Below are 17,592 nucleotides of genomic sequence, written 5' to 3' on the forward strand. Positions count from 1 at the left end.
AAGGGTGCAAACACAAGCAAAATTGTTTTGTACGTCGCTCACCCCAGCATGCCTATGTTTGGCACAAAGTAAATATGCATACAATCAAAGGACAGCAATCTCTGTAAAGGATTTGCCTGTGTCTCATTAGAAGAACTCCTTGACGTCTCCAGCTGGATTTTTAATTTGCAGTGTCAACACCTGGCTCTGGGTCTGCTCAACAGCAGACACCTAATGCACAGATACTCAGGTGATTAGTCACTTTCACCTGAAACATAATCCTAGATGCCTGAGGAAAAGCTAGGTCTTACAGCTGTGTCTCATTAAATAGTTGGTAGGAGACAAACAGAACATCAAGTTCCAACTGTTACTTCAATCAAACTGAATGTAAATTTCATGATTCATTTCTTCATGTGTCTAGGAAATATTTCAAACCAGCTACAGTCTGAAAAGGGCCCTTGGTCATTCCTCCCCCCAGCCATTGGCACCACCTCTCTAGCCCACCTGATCTTTTCATGCTTAACATCCTACCTCTTAAGCGTTCCTTGATGACCCCAGCTAGAAGCACTTACATGTGTCACACTCTGTGTCAAGTGCTTTTCATCTATTATTCTCATTTGGTTCTCCCAAAAGTCCTATGAGGTTGCTTCCATTACAACACCTATTTCAAAGATAAGAAAAACTCAAACTTAGAGAGATGAAGTCACTTGTTCAAGGTTCAACGAATGTTCAAACCCAGGTATGCCTGGCTCTGAAATCCAAGTTCTTTAACCACTATACCACTTTTCTCTCTCCAGGGTTATACACCCTAACTAGCTTATACAAACTACTTCATGGGATTTGTTGTCACTTCTTGTTGTTCAGTTGTTTCTGCATCTGTTAAAGCAGGTGATATCATTCAGGATGCTTCCTACCAAGACCCCTCCCAGTTCTTACAGTATTACAAAATAAAACGTTTTATAATTCTCTACATACTCCTTGTAGATTAATACACACACACACACCACACACACATTTTAGCACTTAGTCACTACAGAAATTAGAAATCTCCACTGTTAGGAAGCAGGACAGATAGAAAAGCAATAAAAATAAAAAAACTCCAAGACCTTATATAAAAAAATATAACACTTCTGATTCCTCCCCACATTCCTCCCCATGTCCATCAAAGATGCACTTGAGTCCATTATTCCATATAATATGAAAAGCTGTATTTTCTTTCAAGAAGTTTAAGAATGTGATCCTTAAGGCTTCTGTACTTCACCAAACAACCTGGTAAAAAAACTGAAAAGCAAGCACTTAAGACCATTCAGGAACTAGCATGTTATTTTGGACAGGACAAGTGCTCAATGAGCAGTTATTGGATCACGATACAGAATTTTCCTTTTTGTGAGGTTTTCCAAGTCTCAAACCAAGAGCCTGTAAAGAGTCATAGCAGAACTAAGCTGAAATGTGTCAAGAGAGCAAATATCTTGGAAGCATTCCGGTCATAAAAGTGAATTTCATTTGATATCTCTATCAACTGTTTAGGTTTGAAATATGCCATACATTTGTAGGTCCAGACTTGAGCCAACACCAGCAAATGCAGTTTAAGTTTCAAAACAATAGTCTTGGGAGGACGTAGGGAAAGAAGTGAATCCAGGCTCTGGAGTGGAAGCTCTCAAGAAACCAGATACAGTAGTTGATACGGCCCTCAACAGCAAAGTAAAAATGTCCCAGGCTTAAAATATACTATTGGTTTCTAGATATTTCGGTTTTCAAGACCACTGTCTTCTTTAGAGACTCCTCAAGCGATTCCTGCTTCTTAACAAAGTCTTCACAAGGAGTAGAAAGTCATCTATTCACGGCAAGAGGTTGCTGTTACCGAGGAAGTTGTGTGTCCGAAAGTGTGCAAATCTCATAATCTGGTAGAGAATGTATACCCCTCCGGAGGCTTTCATTTTCGGGCGGAAAAACAAACCCGGTGTCACCTCCACATTGGGGCCACTCAAACCTCGCCACCATTACAAAACCGAAGTGCCAAAGGTGCAGAATGTGAAGCCGGAAGCACTACCACGCCAGGATCAAGTTCCAGGAGAAGAGGGAAAAAAAAAAAAAAAAATCAAAACCGAGAGTGCAGCGCGGGCCCCTCGGCCGCCCTGGGCCGAACGACGCACGTAGGCCCTTCCGGTCAGAGCCGCCGTCGCCGGGAGGCCGGGCGACGGGCCGGGCTTCCACCTGAGCCCGGGGATTCGCGGCCTACTCTTGCCGGTGCCCCCTCGCCGAGTCTGGCACCGGCTGCTTCTCCAACTCGGTCCCTTTCGTAGGTAGCGCAGCCCAAGTGGGCCACGAGGATCCGGGGGAGACCGCCGATCCTAGGGCGGGCCGGATCGGTACAGACGCGGCGGCGGTCGCGGCCGCGCCGCCCCTCCCCCACCGGCCCGGCCCAACCGCCGCGGCGACGCGAGCAGCGGCGCCAACGCCGGGCCCAACCACCGGCCCGCGGCGGCCCGGACAAGGGGCCCGTGGCGGCGGCGCGGGCCCGCTCTGCACGCCGCCCGCGCGAGTTCACCGCGGGCCCGTTACTCCCCGCGCCATCCGCCAGGACGCGCCGCCCTCGGCTCGGGCTGAGATGGCCGAGGGCAGCGGGAGGCCGCGGAGCTGATACTTACTCAGGGGTTGGGTGCTCGGGGTCGTAGAAATCCCCCATCTTTGGAGGCGGCTGCGGCGGCAGCTGCTGCTTCATCGGGAGCCGCTGGAGACCGCGACTCGAGCCCCCTCCCCGCGGCAGGGCGACGCGAGGGAGGGGAGGGGAGGAGGCCGCTGGTCCGACCGCGGCGGCGGCAGGGGCGGCCCGCGTCGCTGGCCCGCTCGCTCCCTCCCTCCGGCGCCCGCCCGCCGCTCTCTCCCCCACACACTCACACGGGGAGCGACGCTTACCCCGCCCGCCCCTTAGCCGCACAGGCCCAGCCCCTTAAAGGGACACGCACCCGCCGCGCCTCCGCCGCCAGTCGGCGCGCCGGCAGCTGCCGGTAGTCCTCTGAGAGGAGCGGCGTGGGGAGCAGCTGTGCGGAGCCCGCCGACCCGGCCCGACTTCGCCTGCGACTTCCCGGAACAATAAGCCCCGGGCCCTAGCGCTGTCGGCCTAGCTCGGGGCCGAAAGCTGCTGCGCCGCGACCCCTCCCTCGGGCTTGCTGTGGCGGCTGGGGCGCTGAGGTGTGACACGGCGCGCCTCGGGGTTGTTTGCGGGCGAACAGCCCGAGCCCGCCCAGACACTACGAGCCTTCCTGCCCCGCCGCCCTCGAAGACCTGCCCTCCCGGAGCGCCGGAGTCCTCAGCGGCGCCGAGGGCCCCTCCCCTGGGCTTGCGGGCTCTGAGGTAAGGCGGGCGCCTCTTCTCCCTAGTCTCTCGCCCCTCTCTCCTTTATTCCTCTTCGTCTTCTCTTCCACTCGCCTCTTCATCTCGTCCCGTCGACAAGCACGGAAGTAGAGCTAGGCCGGGGATTCGCGCTGAAGCCGAGCTCTGGGGACGCCCCTTCCTCCTTCCCGCCCCCGCCGGGTCGGCCGGGCTCAGTCTGCCCACCGCCCGGCTACGTCCCGCCACCTCTACCCTCCACCCCAACATCTGGGAGCGGTGGCTCCCGTGTTCTGCGTGGTTCTTACGACCTTGGAGGAAATGTCCTTTAAGAAAAGGTTATGAATCGCTTTCCTGCCCTAATGACGTAGTAAGATTAAGTAGGATAACTTGAAAGGGCTGTGGGTTTTATTTTTGGAAGGATAAAGAGTGTATAAAGCCATTAGCTAAAGGCTAAGGGGGTGGGGAGGGTTTCATAAGATCTGATTTTTTTGTAGTTTTATTTTTTCCACTGTAATTTTGAACCGGATTTTACTAGCAAGCAACTGGATGGAGGTATGTGTTAGGAACTGAATGTGTACTCCATCCCCTAAATTTATATGTGAAATTCTATCCCCCAAGATGTGGGGCTTTCGGAAGGTGTTTAGGACAGGACTGTGGAGCCTGCATGAATGAGATTAGTGGCCTTATAAAAAGCCCTTGAGAGAAGGAAATGGCAACCCATTCCAGTATTCTTGCTTAGAGAATCCCATGGACAGAGGATCCTGGCAGGCTACAGTCCGTGGGGTCGCAAAGAGTCCGACACAACTGAGTGACTGAGCACACACAGATTTTTTGCAATAGCCTTGCAGAGTTTGTCTTTTGCCTCTTTCTTCATGATCCTATTGCTCATGGCTTCTCTGGTGGCTCAGATGGTAAAGAATCTGCCTGCAATGAGCGAGGCCTGGGTTCAGTCCCTGGGTCTGGAAGATCCTCTGGAGAAGAGAATGGCAACCCACTCCCATATTCTTGCCTGGAGAATCCCATGGACAGAGGAATCTGGTGGGCTACAGCCCATGGGGTGGCAAAGAGTCGACACGACTGAGCAACTTGCACTTCACTCAAAAGCCCATTGAGCCCTCTCCTGTTAGTTCTGAGAATATAAGGAGAAAACTCAGTCTGCAACCCAGAAGGTGGCCCTTGTCAGAACTCAGTTATACTGGCAGCTCAATCTCCAACTTTCAACCTCCAAAACTGTCTGAGAAGTGAGTTTGTGTAGTTGATAGCTACCCACTCTATGGTATTCCATTTTAGCAACCAAAGTATATGAGAGTATAAAGCCTCTCCTAGCTCTTTTTTATATCCTATATAAAAGGATATAAAATCTTATATATCCTACACACACATATTTATATGTTAGTGTCTATTAGTGCTTTATCATCATTGTTTCTCACTTGAGGATTATTTTGGTTTTTTGTTGGCTTTTCAGCATATCCAGACCCCATCTGACTCCCTTGGTTCAAGTCTCTCATGGCCACTTCTTTACAAACTATGAATATTGCCTAATTTTTCTGCTTTTTCTCATTGTAAGATGAGAATATTAATGTGTACAGGACCTCACTGTTGCGAGGATACAATGAGATAATGTCTATAAAGCTTTAAACTTTCAATAAATGTCAGCACTTACCAGAGTGCAATGATTAAGAGCTACCTAGCACTGTATACCCGCCCTGCCACTTTCTAGCTGTGTGACATGAGGCATGGTTACTTTTCATGCTTGCAGTGCCTTATCTGTAAAATAGAGGTATTATCTACTGCACAGAGTGTTGTGATTATTAAAATTGTATAAAACGTGCTTGCACAATGCCTCTCCCCGAGTAAAGTTATCTTTTAGGCTTTGAAAGAATAAATTGGAGCCCTATGCCTTGGGTACCACATAGGCTATTGGGAGCCACTTCACATTGGACAGACCGGAAAGGACTATGATAAATATAGGTGAAGGTGGCTGAAATAATGTTAAGTGTGAGGTGACAAAGACCCAAACTGAGATAAATGAGAAAAAAGCAGTCAGTTACAGGTCTCCTGTTTCCTAAATAACAAAACAGATAGCTCTCTTGCAGGAGGTACCAGTTGATATCTCTAATACCTAGTCTTAGGATAGCATTAGTCTGGTTAGAAACCAAAGCAATAAGCATGCTGACCTGTGGGGTTCAGTGGGAAATACTAAGTCCCAAACATAAATAAATGAACCAAGTTTTTACAGGCAAGATTGAATACTATTAAATGCCCTCATCTATGACTGTACTAGGAGTTCTCTGTACAACTATTTTAAATTCAAAGAGAATGTGTTCACAAAATGTATACTTAGGCCTGGCCTCTTGATCAAAGCTGTGGAATAATTTGGTCTATAACTGACCATCTCCCAGTTTCTTGTTTAAGACTGCCTACAAAGTTTGAAGGAAAAATGTCAAAAGTTTTAAAATGAAACATTATTATAAAAGGCATTCCATAAAATCCTTCATAATTGTTCCTGCCATTACTGCGCCTGTAGGCCCAGAGCACTCCATCTCAGGGAACCCAAACGAAGCCACTAGTGACCCTGAAACAAAGTTGACTCAGGCATTTCTTGCCTTAGGGGAGGTGGAAGGCCAAAGATCAGACATTGCCCTCATTTACGCTCTTGGTACCTGGATGGGAAAAGAAAAATCATTTTTTAAGGTGGCTGCTACTAAGTCACTTCAGTCGTGTCTGACTCTGTGTGACCCCACAGACGGCAGCCCACCAGGCTCCCCCGTCCCTGGGATTCAGAGAGAGTATCAGTTGCTTGCTTGAGCACATTTTCCAGAACTACTATGTGTAAACATAATTTTTGAAGTAATGTGTTGACAAGGCGGTTCTTAGGACTGGTACAACTCAGAAACAATAAGATCAAGACAGCCAGCTATTCTGAGGTACCACTGGGTGGTTCCTCTTTTCAGTGTGCCAGGCCAAAGCTCTGCTGCTTCAAATGAGAACCTGGCTAAGGCTCTAAGAGAGAGAGAAAAGGTGGTTTCCCCCTCAAAGTAGCTGGAGCTGAGTGAGGAAGCTGCCCCTACCTATTTAACCTCCTCTCCTACCATCCCATTCTGCCTTCAACAAATCCTACCCCCACCTGAGGATTCTCAGAAGACTTCCTCGAGAAAGGCCAACTTGGGAAGGACATATAAGAACTAGGCCTTCAGTCCTACGGCTCCCCAGAGTTCCTGTCTTTGTCAAGAGGGGACAAGGTTGGCAGTGGCAACAAATCCAGTGTGGGCAGTGTGAGCCAGGGCAATGTGGGAAACCCTGTCTCTACCCATGTGCTCCCACAAATATCTTGACATTGGCAAAATTAGGCCCATTCTTAATGGCCATAGCCCGTGGTTAATAATGGTCCGCTGGTGTATAAAAGGTTGAATTTAATATCAGAGAGGCAGTTTGGGAGTATACATGAATGATATACAAGACTGGGTTATATCAAGATCAAATGTTTGAAAGTTGAGACTTGCCAATACAAGGTTTATGAAGATCACAGCAGTTTGTAAGACACCTAATTACTTTCCTTGATTATTTATCTATTACCTTGAATCTATTCCTTAGTGTTAATGATCCTATCATCAGTTTGTTTTTTTCTAGTCCAGTGTACTTTTAAATAGAGGAATTGTGTTACATATTCCAGAAATGTATTTTTCCAGAAATGTATTTTTCATTATTTGTAATGAAAAAACAAAACTGGCTGTTACTGTAGTTGCACATTAACCATAACATCATGACTACAAACAAGTACATCCTAACATTAAAATAGAAACATGATTTGGTTATCAATGAGCTGTTATATGGGCTTCCCCTGGTGGCTCAAAGGGTAAAGAATCTGCCTGCAGTGCAGGAGACCCGGGTTCAATCCTTGGTTTGGGAAGATCCCCTGGAGAAGGGAATGGCTACCTACTCCAGTATTCTTGCCTAGAGAGTTCCATGGACAGAGGAGCCTGGCAGGCTACAGTCCATGGGGTCCCTAAGAGTCAGATAGGACTAAGTGACTAACACATTCACTTTCAAGCTGTTATATAGGGTTTCCCAGGTGGTGCCAGTAGTAAAGAACCTGTGTGCCAATGCAGGAGGCGTAAGAGACTAGGGTTCAATCCCTCGGTCGGGAAGATCCCCTGGAGGAGGGCATGGCAACCCACTCCAGTGTTCTTGCCTGGAGAATCCCATGGACAGAGAGGAGCCTGGCGGGTTACAGTCCATAAGGTCACAAAGAGTTGGACACAACTGAAGTGACTTAGCACACACCATTTAATAAAAACTCTGTGTGTGTGTGTGTGTATCTTTTGATTCAGCAAATTCTGTTTCTGAAATTCTACTTCATAGACTATTCATACCAAAGAATATTGTCATTAAAAAGAAAGAATTTTCACTGTACTAGATGTTCTGGAGGAGTTTTTATGAGGTTTGGGGATTTTTTTGAATCGGAAAAGCAAGATTTTTAGACATATATAAATATACATATATACATGCATATATTTATTTGATTTTTTGAGGATGATGAAAGATATGAACAAATATATGCCATTTAGTCAAGTTGTTTTGAGAGTTGAAGGAGGGAATGAGAAAAAAAATAAGGAAAAATTACTACTACCATACCCTGATAAATACATATTTATCTATAGATGTTTGTATATATTTAGAGCGCCTTTAAGAAATTAGGAGAAAAAAGTGTGTATCTACTGGCTTAAAGGGGTGTTAACTTTAAGTATTTGGAGTCTATGTCTATTAAACCAAGATATGCATGAAAGTGAAAGTGGCTCAGTTGTGTCCAACTCTTTGCGACCCCATGAACTGTATGGCATGGAATTCTCCAGGCCAGAATACTGGAGTGGGTAGCCTTTTGCTTCTGCAGGGGATCTTCCCAATCCAGCAATCGAACCCAACCTCCCGCTTTGCAGGCAGATTCTTTATCAGCTGAGCCACAAGGGAAGCCCAAGATGTGCATACTAATATATTAATAAGTGCTTGTGTAAGTATATCCAAACAATGAGAAGGGTGCAGAATGATACAGATGAGTTTGTTAATATTACCAGTGTTTTGTATGTGAGGTATGAGAGAAAGAAATCAAAGATGAATCCTAAATTTTTACCTCAACACCTAGATAACTGGTGAAGACTTGAGACCAGGAGAAAGAGGTTGGAATTAATAATTATGCTTTCAATGTATTAAGGCAGGAAATGCTGATAAACATTCAGATGGAGATATCAAGTGAGCAGTTCAAAATACCCATCAGGAATTTAGAGGATCCCTCATAAGAAAATAGAAATTTTGGAGTCCTCAGTATACAAGTGATATTTAAAGCTATAGGACTGCACAAGATTTCCTAGGGAAAAAGTACAACTAAAGAAGAAAAGCAGATAAAAGGACAGTACTCAGGATTGAGCATTTGAGACTTAGCCTTTACAAGTTATAAAGAATAGTAAGCCAGCAAAGGGACACAGGTGAAATTAATAACAAACAGGAGAGTGTGGCCACATAGAGGCCATAAAAAGAAAGCTTCTAAATGAATTAACAAATTAAGAAGCAATATTGCTTTTTGCTCTCAGCTACTTTGCACATTTATCCTTGTATCGGTTCTCAATTGTCAGGCCTAGTGGGAAGCCAGAAATCTGTACTTCTATCCAACAAGAACAAGGCACCACTCCCCTCTGGGGTATCATAGAAGGTGAAATGGGAAACCTGAAATTTCACCCCCACTGGCACTTAGGACATGACACTCTATTCCATCTGGCCTAGTGTCAGAGAGGTCATTCTAAAATAGAAGGTTTACAAAAGATCCAGAGTCTCATAATGCTCTGACAGTCCAGGATGCCATTTTAAAAAAATCATTCATCAGGAGAATTACAAACTGAATGACAAAATACAATTTTGAAAGATGCTGACACCAGAAAGAGAAAGACAAATAACATATCACTTACATGTAGAATCTAAAATATGGCACAAATCAGAGTCAGAGTCCCAGAAGAAGCGAAGAAAGGTCAAAAGTATTCAAAGAAACAATGGCTGAAGACTTACAAATTTGTCAAAGTAGATACACCTACAGATTCAAGAAGCTGAACATATCCAAAACAGAATAGACCCAAAGAAATCTATACCCAGGTACATCCAATTTAAACTTCTGAAAACTAAAAAAAGAAAAAATCTTGAAAACTGAAAGAGCAATAACACCTACAGGAAACATTTTTTGGATGGCAGATTTCTCATCAGCACCATGGTGGTCAGAAGGAAGTAGCACATTATCCAGTTTCTGAAAGAAAACTGTTAGGCTTCCCTGGTGATCCAGTGGCTAAGGCTTGGCAATCCCAATGCAGGGCGCCTGGCTTCGATCCCTGTTCAGGTAGCTAGATACCACATCGGCAAATAAAGGTCCTGTATGCCATAACTAAGACCTGGTGCGACCAAAATAAATAACAACAATAATAAAATAAACCTATGGGAAAAGAAAAACCCTGCCAATTCCAGATTCTACATATGGGAAGATTATCCTTCAGGAATGAAAGAAAACTTAGAACAGCTAAGAATTTGTCACCACTGAACCTACGATAAAAATTTCTGGAAAATGTTCTTCAAATATAAAGGAAATAATGAAAGATGGAAGTTTAAGCTATAAGGAAAAAGGAAAGCACAATAGAACAAAATATTACTAAATACAATATACTTCCTTTTCTAAATTATGTTTGACGGTTGAAACAAAAAAATCTCTCTCTATAATATCTGATTTGGTTTGCAGTGACTATAGAAGAAATATTTAAGACACTTATAAATAGGGGAGGCTAAAGGGACTTAAAGGGAGCTACGGTTTCTATACTTAATTTGAACTGGTAAAATATTAAAACCAATAGACTGTTAAGTAATTTAAATATTTAGAGTAAATACCCCCAAAAAAATCTGTGCAAGAGATACACTCAAAACATTATAGAACACTTCCCTGGCGGTCCAGTGGTTAAGGGTCCACCTGCCAGTGCAGCAAACTTGGGTTCAACTGCTGGTCCGGAAGATTCCACATGCATAGAGCGCTTAGCCCATGCGCCACAACTACTGAGCATGCGCTGTAGAACCCGCGAGCCACAGCAATATACTCGGATCCATATCTCACACCATAAACAAAAATTAACTCTAGAGGAGTCATAGGCCTAAATGTCAATCCTCACATTATAAAACTTCGAAAAACAGGAGAAACCTTTTGTGACCCTGACTTAGGCAATAAAAGCTCAGTCCATAAAACAACAAATTGACAAAATGGACTTTACCAAAGTTAAAAATTCCTGCTTCTTAAAAGACAATGTTAGGAAAATGAAAACACAAAGCACAAGCTAGGAGAAAAATCTTTGCAACGCATATATCTAATAAAGAACTTGAATCCAGAATATGCAAAGAATTGTCAAAAATCACCAATAAGAAAACAGCACAATTTTTTAAATGAGTAAGAGTTCTGAACAGGCACTTCATCAAAGAAGATATCCAGATGGCAAAGAAGAACATGGAAAGTGCTCAACATCATTAGACATTGAAAGTGAAAGTTGCTCAGTTGTGTCCAACTCTTTGCGACCCCATGAACTATATAGTCCATGGAATTCTCCAGGCCAGAATACTGGAGTGGGTAGTCTTTCCTTTCTCCAGGGGATCTTCCCAACCCAGAGATCGAACCCAGGTCTCCTGCATTGCAGGTGGATTCTTTACCAGCTGAGCCACCAGGGAAGCCCAAGAATACTGGAGTGGGTAGCCTATCTCTTCTCCAGTGGATCTTCCCAACCCAAGAATCGAGCTGCGGTCTCGCACTGTTATGTGTATTCTTTACCCAACTGAGCTATCAGGGAAGCCATTGAAGAAATGCAAATTTAAAATGAAACAAGATGTCACTACACACCTATCAGAACAGCTGAAGTCAAAAAGGTTGACTATTTCCAATATGGGCCAAGATGCATTTTACTTTCTTCTTGCTGGTGGAAGGTTCAAGATGCAATAATTTGTCTTTTGTTTTGGAGGTGACATCCCAGACTACAGAACTCCTAACATTTTTTACTGATGTGGTGGCCCCCAATTCTTCATAAGATTTATCTTCCAGTCATTGTAGCACATAACAAAGAATCCTCCATGCTAGCCATTTATTGCTTTTTTGGTCCATTAATATGATGTCATCAACATAGTGAACCAATGTGATATTCTGAAGAATGTCCATGTTATTTGGATTTCTCCATTTTATAGTTTGACCACAGTCAAAGAGTTAAAGTAGCTTTGGGAAAAATTGTAAATGTGTACCATTGTCCGTTGCAAATGAATGTGAACTGTTTTTGAGATTAGAGATTGTCCAATGTTTACAGACTCTTTTAACCCTATTGTAATATGCAGAGCATCTGTTTGTTTGGTTCATACTACTTAACCCTAGCATATGACTGAACATAATTCAACATAGCCAAGTACCCCATATGGTAGAGACAGTTTTTTTTTGTCATTTTGTCCCTTATACAGTCTAATTTCTGCCTCACCAGACAGCATTCACGACTCAGAGAGGAAACTCATGCAGTAATTTTCCATGCTTTTTTAAAATTGAGGAATGGTTTGTGTCTAGAGAACTGATGCTCAGATCTACTGAAAAGGCTCATTTGTATTGAGTTACACAAATGGTGCCCTTTGCTACTGTTTCATCTAACCCAAGGACCTAAGGAAGTTGAAATTAATCCCAAGCCTGGAGTAAGAAATTAGTAATCTCTTCTTCCCTCTATGAACATCCTTTGTTTTTATTTTTTGGTTTACCAGTTATGATGGCACTAGAGAACTTTTTCAAAAATGTACTCTCTGAACAGCAATTTCTTGACTCCTCTCTATCTGCCAAAACTTGTGGGTAGAAACAGGGTATACAGAGATAAAGTAATCTCTGGCTTTGGGAGGCTCTCAGAGTAACTGGGAAAACACTTCAAATAGTTCAGGGACAGTACTGTATTGAAAGTACTGTAAAAACGGAACCAGAGTGCTATGGGAAAAGGAAGTAACTCTTTATGCCTAGAGGAGTTTAGAAAGGATGTGATACATACACTGAGCACTGATTAATAATCATCTGACAGAAAAGAGGGCAGATGAGGGCAATCTAGGCAGTGAACGTTAGCCCCATTAACGAGTTTCTTAGTAACTTTGGATCATACTTAAAGCCAAGTATGGATCATACTTGAAGAAGGGTTTTCTTTGCTATAAAGAACCAAAGCAGTGTTTAGACAGCTGTATATGCTAGGTTATGGGAATTTGAGGGCTTCCCTGATGGTAAAGAAGTCTCCTGCAATGCAGGAGGCCTGGGTTCAATCCCTGGGTTGGGAAGATATGGAGAGGGGAACGGCTACCCCAGTTCCCTGCCTGGAGAATTCCATGGACTGTATAGTCCACGGGGTCACTAAGAGTCAGACACAACTGAGCGACTTTCACTTTGATGAGAATCTGAATGTCTTTACATGGGCTTTCAACAATGGAGCAGCAGCTAGCTAAGGTGAAAGACTACCTGCAATCATTCTTAAATATTAATACACGCTTATCACGTGAGAACGTCTGGCTCACCTGCCATGTCTGGCTTCCTAGGGTTTGTACTGTGGTGTAGTATCACAGCCATCAGGAATGAGCCTCCTGTTCCTTTGGAATACATTTTCACAGCTTTAAAATTTTTTAGTCTTTTACAAATTCATGCAGAATGAGGAATCCAATGATCATTTATACTTGGGCTCCTTGGTGGAGTGAGGGCTGCTTTTTTCCTCAAAGGATGCTTAAAGGATCGTTTGGGTCATCACGGTTGAATTTTGTCAAAGTTTTTAAAATGTTGGAAACATGACTCATACAAATACAGAATGAATATGTGTCAAAGATTTATTGTAATAACTTATTAATAAGGGAGCCAGTTAGTTAAAGCTGGTTATAAGAGCATGTTGAAGAATTGGGTATTCATAGAGATTTGTAAAAGAAAACTAAGAGTAAAAAAGGAATGTTAGAATTAAAATGTTAGATTTGATATAAAAGAGGAGAGCATTCAAACTGTACCCTTTGGGGTTATTTTTTCTGTTGAATAATATCAAGCATATAATTTGAGATTCTAAGCTCATAATTGATAGTAATAACAATGCTTTATTCCCTTAGGCTAGGTAATGAAATAACTCTTGGACGAGACCACCAGCCCTCTTAGTTTCTAGTAATGCACTGAAAGTACGTGCCACCTACCTTCTTGCCTTTTTTCCAAGTAATTTTTCTTAACATTTCATGTTTCTAAAGCCAGGCATTTGAGCTGTCTTATCCCACCCAACCCCTGTCTGTCCCAGCATGCCTTTGTAAGCCGAACTGCCCTCTACCCTTACTCTCTACGCATACCACTCTCTTCTACTTTAGAGCTATTGCCCGCCCTGTCCCATCAGCCAAAGACCCTGAGGTTCATTGCCAGAGGTCAAAGAACAACTTATCCTTCAAGGGCAAATGCAGTTGGCACCCTCTTCTCAGAATCAGTGCTGTAATGAATCCCACTTGACACTCTTCCAAATTACTTAGTACCAGTTTATCTTGGCTAGTCTTAAAAAAAAATGGTTTCTTGGGATTTCACTATTTTATTTGCTTGGAACATCTCTAGAGACAGCCTGATGTAAAACTAAGTCTTCAGCTATTAATGCATTTGCTCCTGTTTAATTGGATTTGATGGCTTGGGCACACCTGCACAAAAGCTTTCAAATGAAATGTGCATTTTGTTGTGTGAACCTAATTTAAAACTGGCCCTAGGGGACATTTTGTACAATTGGTGGGGAATTTGTGATATCTTGTTGAGACTTAAAGTGACTAAATTCAGCTTTGACTGAATTTTTGATGCAAAAAAAATAAATTTAAAAAAACCTTGCAAATTGGACCACAAAAAGAAGTCTGAAAGGTCATTAATTCAGGCAGTTGATCATGGGACAAACTGCATATCCAAATGCAAAAGAATGAGTTTGTCATCATACTAAGTGAAGTAAGCCAGATAAAGACAAATATCATATATATGTTTTATCTGAAAAACATGATACAAATTAACTTATTTACAAAACAGCAATAGACTCATAGACATAGCAAACAAGCCTACCAAAGGAGAGAGAGGGGTGAGGGACAAATTAGGAGTTTCAAATTAAAATATACAAACTGTTGTACTATATGTAAAATAGATAACCAACAAGGACTTACTGTATAGCACAGGGAACTATACTCAATATCTTGTAATAACCTAAAATGGAAGAGACTATAAAAAATATATATATATAACTGAATCTCTTTGCAGTATATCTGAAACTAATGCAATATTATAAATCAAGTATATTTCAATGAAAAATTTTTAATGCAAAAAAGAAAGTGAATTTCAACTACTGCCTCACAAAATTAGCTCAAAATGGACTAAACACCTAAATAAAACTGTACAACTCTTAGATGAAAACATAGGCATAAGTCTTTTTGACCACGAATTTGTCAGTGTTTTATTAAATTTGATACCAAAAGTGTTTTGTGTATTCTCCCCATCTCAGATGGCGTTCATTTCCTTCTTGTGCTGAATCTACTTGTGTCTAATCCATGGACTGTTTTCTCAACCCATCCTCTGATTTAACCTTGTTCATGGGAGAGCCCAGAGGACACTCCATTTATCAAAGCAGTCAAGAATGCACAGGTGAGAGAGGTACTAGCATCAAGAAAAAACAGTGATGACTGGTCTTTGGAGTCTGGGGCTAACAGTGGAGATGCTCTTAGACAACCAGCCTTCCTCATAGGATGCAAAAATATCAATAATAGAGGCCAAGTGATATAGCATGTAAAGTGGGCACAATTATCTTAATTACATGAAAGCTCTAGAATGGGTTAATAGAAATGGGGAATAGTCATCATCTTACCTTATCTTCCCAACAGTCCAGTGAGGCAAATATTCGATCCCATTTTATAGAGAATCTGCATGCAAGTCAAGGCTGAGAAGGACTGACACCTTTGCCAAAGATCCACAGAAAGAGGCCTCAACTCCAGGGCCACCTACCACCCAAGTCCAAGGATTAGCATCAGACCACACTGCTTATGAAAGAAGTATGAGAGACACTTCCAACCCTGCCAGTGGCTGATAGATCTCTGGGAGACAGAAACAGCATGAACTTATTCAGAGGAGGAACAGAAATAATGTGTGTTGAAACTTGATTTTATGGAATTTTCATCAGAACTGAGAAGTTAGCACTGAACTGCTTAGATCTACTGCATGAAGCTGATGAATTGAACAGCACAAAGGGTGCTGTACATCACCCAAATTCCCCTCTGGACCTACTAGGCACTTACCTCACTAGCAGCCCGTGGGTTCTAATCACAGGACATAGAGCTTCTGAAATTCCATACCATGCTCCATGCTTGACCTCATCACAGCAGTGGTGCTCCTTTAAAATTGTGGAGGTTCATCCTCCTATCCTTGAACACTGTAAACTCACTTGCTCCCTTTACTTCCTCAGAGAATCACAGGTCAACTACTGCAAAAATTTCCTTTATCTTTACCCTGGCATCTGCTTTCTTCCCTTTAGGAAGCTCTCCTGCTCTTAGACTGAAAACCTGGCTGCTCTGTGTCTAGACTGTAGAAGTTCTGGAGATGAACAGTGCTGATGGTTTCACAACAATGTGAAGGTACTTAATGCCACTGAACTGTGCGCCTAAATACAGCACATGTCATCAGTGTGTTTTCTTCATAACCTTGGAACTGCAACTTTCATTCCTTTAAGAGATGGAAAATGCTAGCTATATAACCCAGTTGTTAACAACTTTCCTCTTTGCCATTAAATCGGAATTACTTACTGTCAGAAGACATCTGAGTTTATTTTTTACATGAAACAAATATGTTAATACTTACTTCAAGGAACATGACAGTAACCACTAGGAAATAAACCTTATAAGATTTTTAAAATCCATCAGGTTTAGTTTAAAGTGATACAGATCTAATATAATTAAGTTGTCCATTCTATAATTATTAAAAACCAGATAATATATTAATATACTTTTCTTAGGACTTTCTTGGTGGTCCAGTGACTAAGATTCTGTGCTGCCAATGCAGGGGACCCAGGTTTCATCCCTGGTCGGGGAATAGATCCCATGCCACAGCTAAGAGTTCTAAAGATGCTGCGCCACAACGAACACCAAAGGTTCTGCGTGCCCCAACCAAGAACGTGGCGCAGCCAAATAAGTAAAGGGGTGAAATATTTTAAATATGTAAATATATTGCTTCTTAACTAATTTCTAATACAGTGTAATATATAGCTAAAATTATAAATCACTTATGAAGCAGAGTATGATAAATGCATGGTTTCCCTGGGTAGAATATACATATGGATGTGATGCAAATTCTGGCGTTTAACTTTTAAAAAAATAAAAAATCAAGTATGAAAATAGTAAATAACTCGATTATTTTCATTACAAGAGATCTTTTCGTATTTAATGAAGCAGAAAAGTATTTATTACTAAAAACTGATTAAACTAGCATGTAATTTCTTTCCCCCCCCCAGGCCAAAAAACAAACAAAAAAAACCCCTCAGTTTTTAAAACAACAAAGATTTACCATAATAACAAATATTTCATGATATGATTTGATAAAAATTTTAACTAGTCAAGTAATGCACAACAACTCTAAAATAAATCACTTAAAAGTCTTATCTGGGAATTTTATCCAGTGTATCTGAAGAGACTTAGTAGTCCCATTAAAACATTCCAGGTATATTTAAAAGAATCACTGTCAATAGTTGATGCTTTTTTTCTTTCAGAAATGATCATTTAAAGACCTGCTTACATTACATAAATACAGAAAGATATTTTTGGCATACAGGACAGAATTTCTTGTTTTTTTTTTAATTGAAGTATAGTTGATTTACAATATCACGTTAATTTCAAGTGTATAACACAGTGATTCAGTTATACACACACACACACACACACACGCATATACGCACATATATTCCTTTTCACATTCTTTTCCCTTATAGTACTGTGTGTATGTCATTCCCAATCTCCCATTTTATCCTTCCTCCATCCCCTTTGGTAACCATAAGTTTTTTTTCTAGGTCTGTGAGTCTATTTTGTAAATATGTTCATTTGTATCATATTTTTAATTTTCATGTATAAGTGATATCATATGATATTTGTATATAAGCTCTTAGTATGATAATCTCTAGGTCCATCAATGTTGCTGCAAATGGCAATATTTCATTCCTTTTTATGACTTAATGCTCATGCTTTTTGTGGTCT

The 17,592-nt window shown here is 41.9% G+C and overlaps 1 protein-coding gene across 3 annotated transcripts in view; it reads right to left on the minus strand.

The window, feature by feature from the left end:
• SETD2 (SET domain containing 2, histone lysine methyltransferase) overlaps positions 1 to 2,839 on the minus strand; it is an 83,601-nt gene extending 80,762 nt beyond the window's left edge. Inside the window, exon 1 of one of the 3 annotated variants that reach the window (XM_027523846.1) lies at positions 2,628 to 2,802. In XM_027523846.1, the coding sequence (XP_027379647.1) occupies positions 2,628 to 2,701 (74 nt within the window). In that variant the 5' untranslated portion in view covers positions 2,702 to 2,802. Of the gene's footprint in view, positions 1 to 551; positions 630 to 2,627 lie in introns of those variants that run through there. The other 2 variants (XM_027523848.1, XM_027523847.1) reach the window with 2 other exon arrangements.
• Between the last annotated feature and the right edge of the window lie 14,753 nt (positions 2,840 to 17,592).

This window comes from Bos indicus x Bos taurus, chromosome 22 (genome assembly GCF_003369695.1).
Source record: "Bos indicus x Bos taurus breed Angus x Brahman F1 hybrid chromosome 22, Bos_hybrid_MaternalHap_v2.0, whole genome shotgun sequence".
In the NCBI taxonomy this organism is placed as follows: Eukaryota; Metazoa; Chordata; class Mammalia; order Artiodactyla; family Bovidae; genus Bos; species Bos indicus x Bos taurus.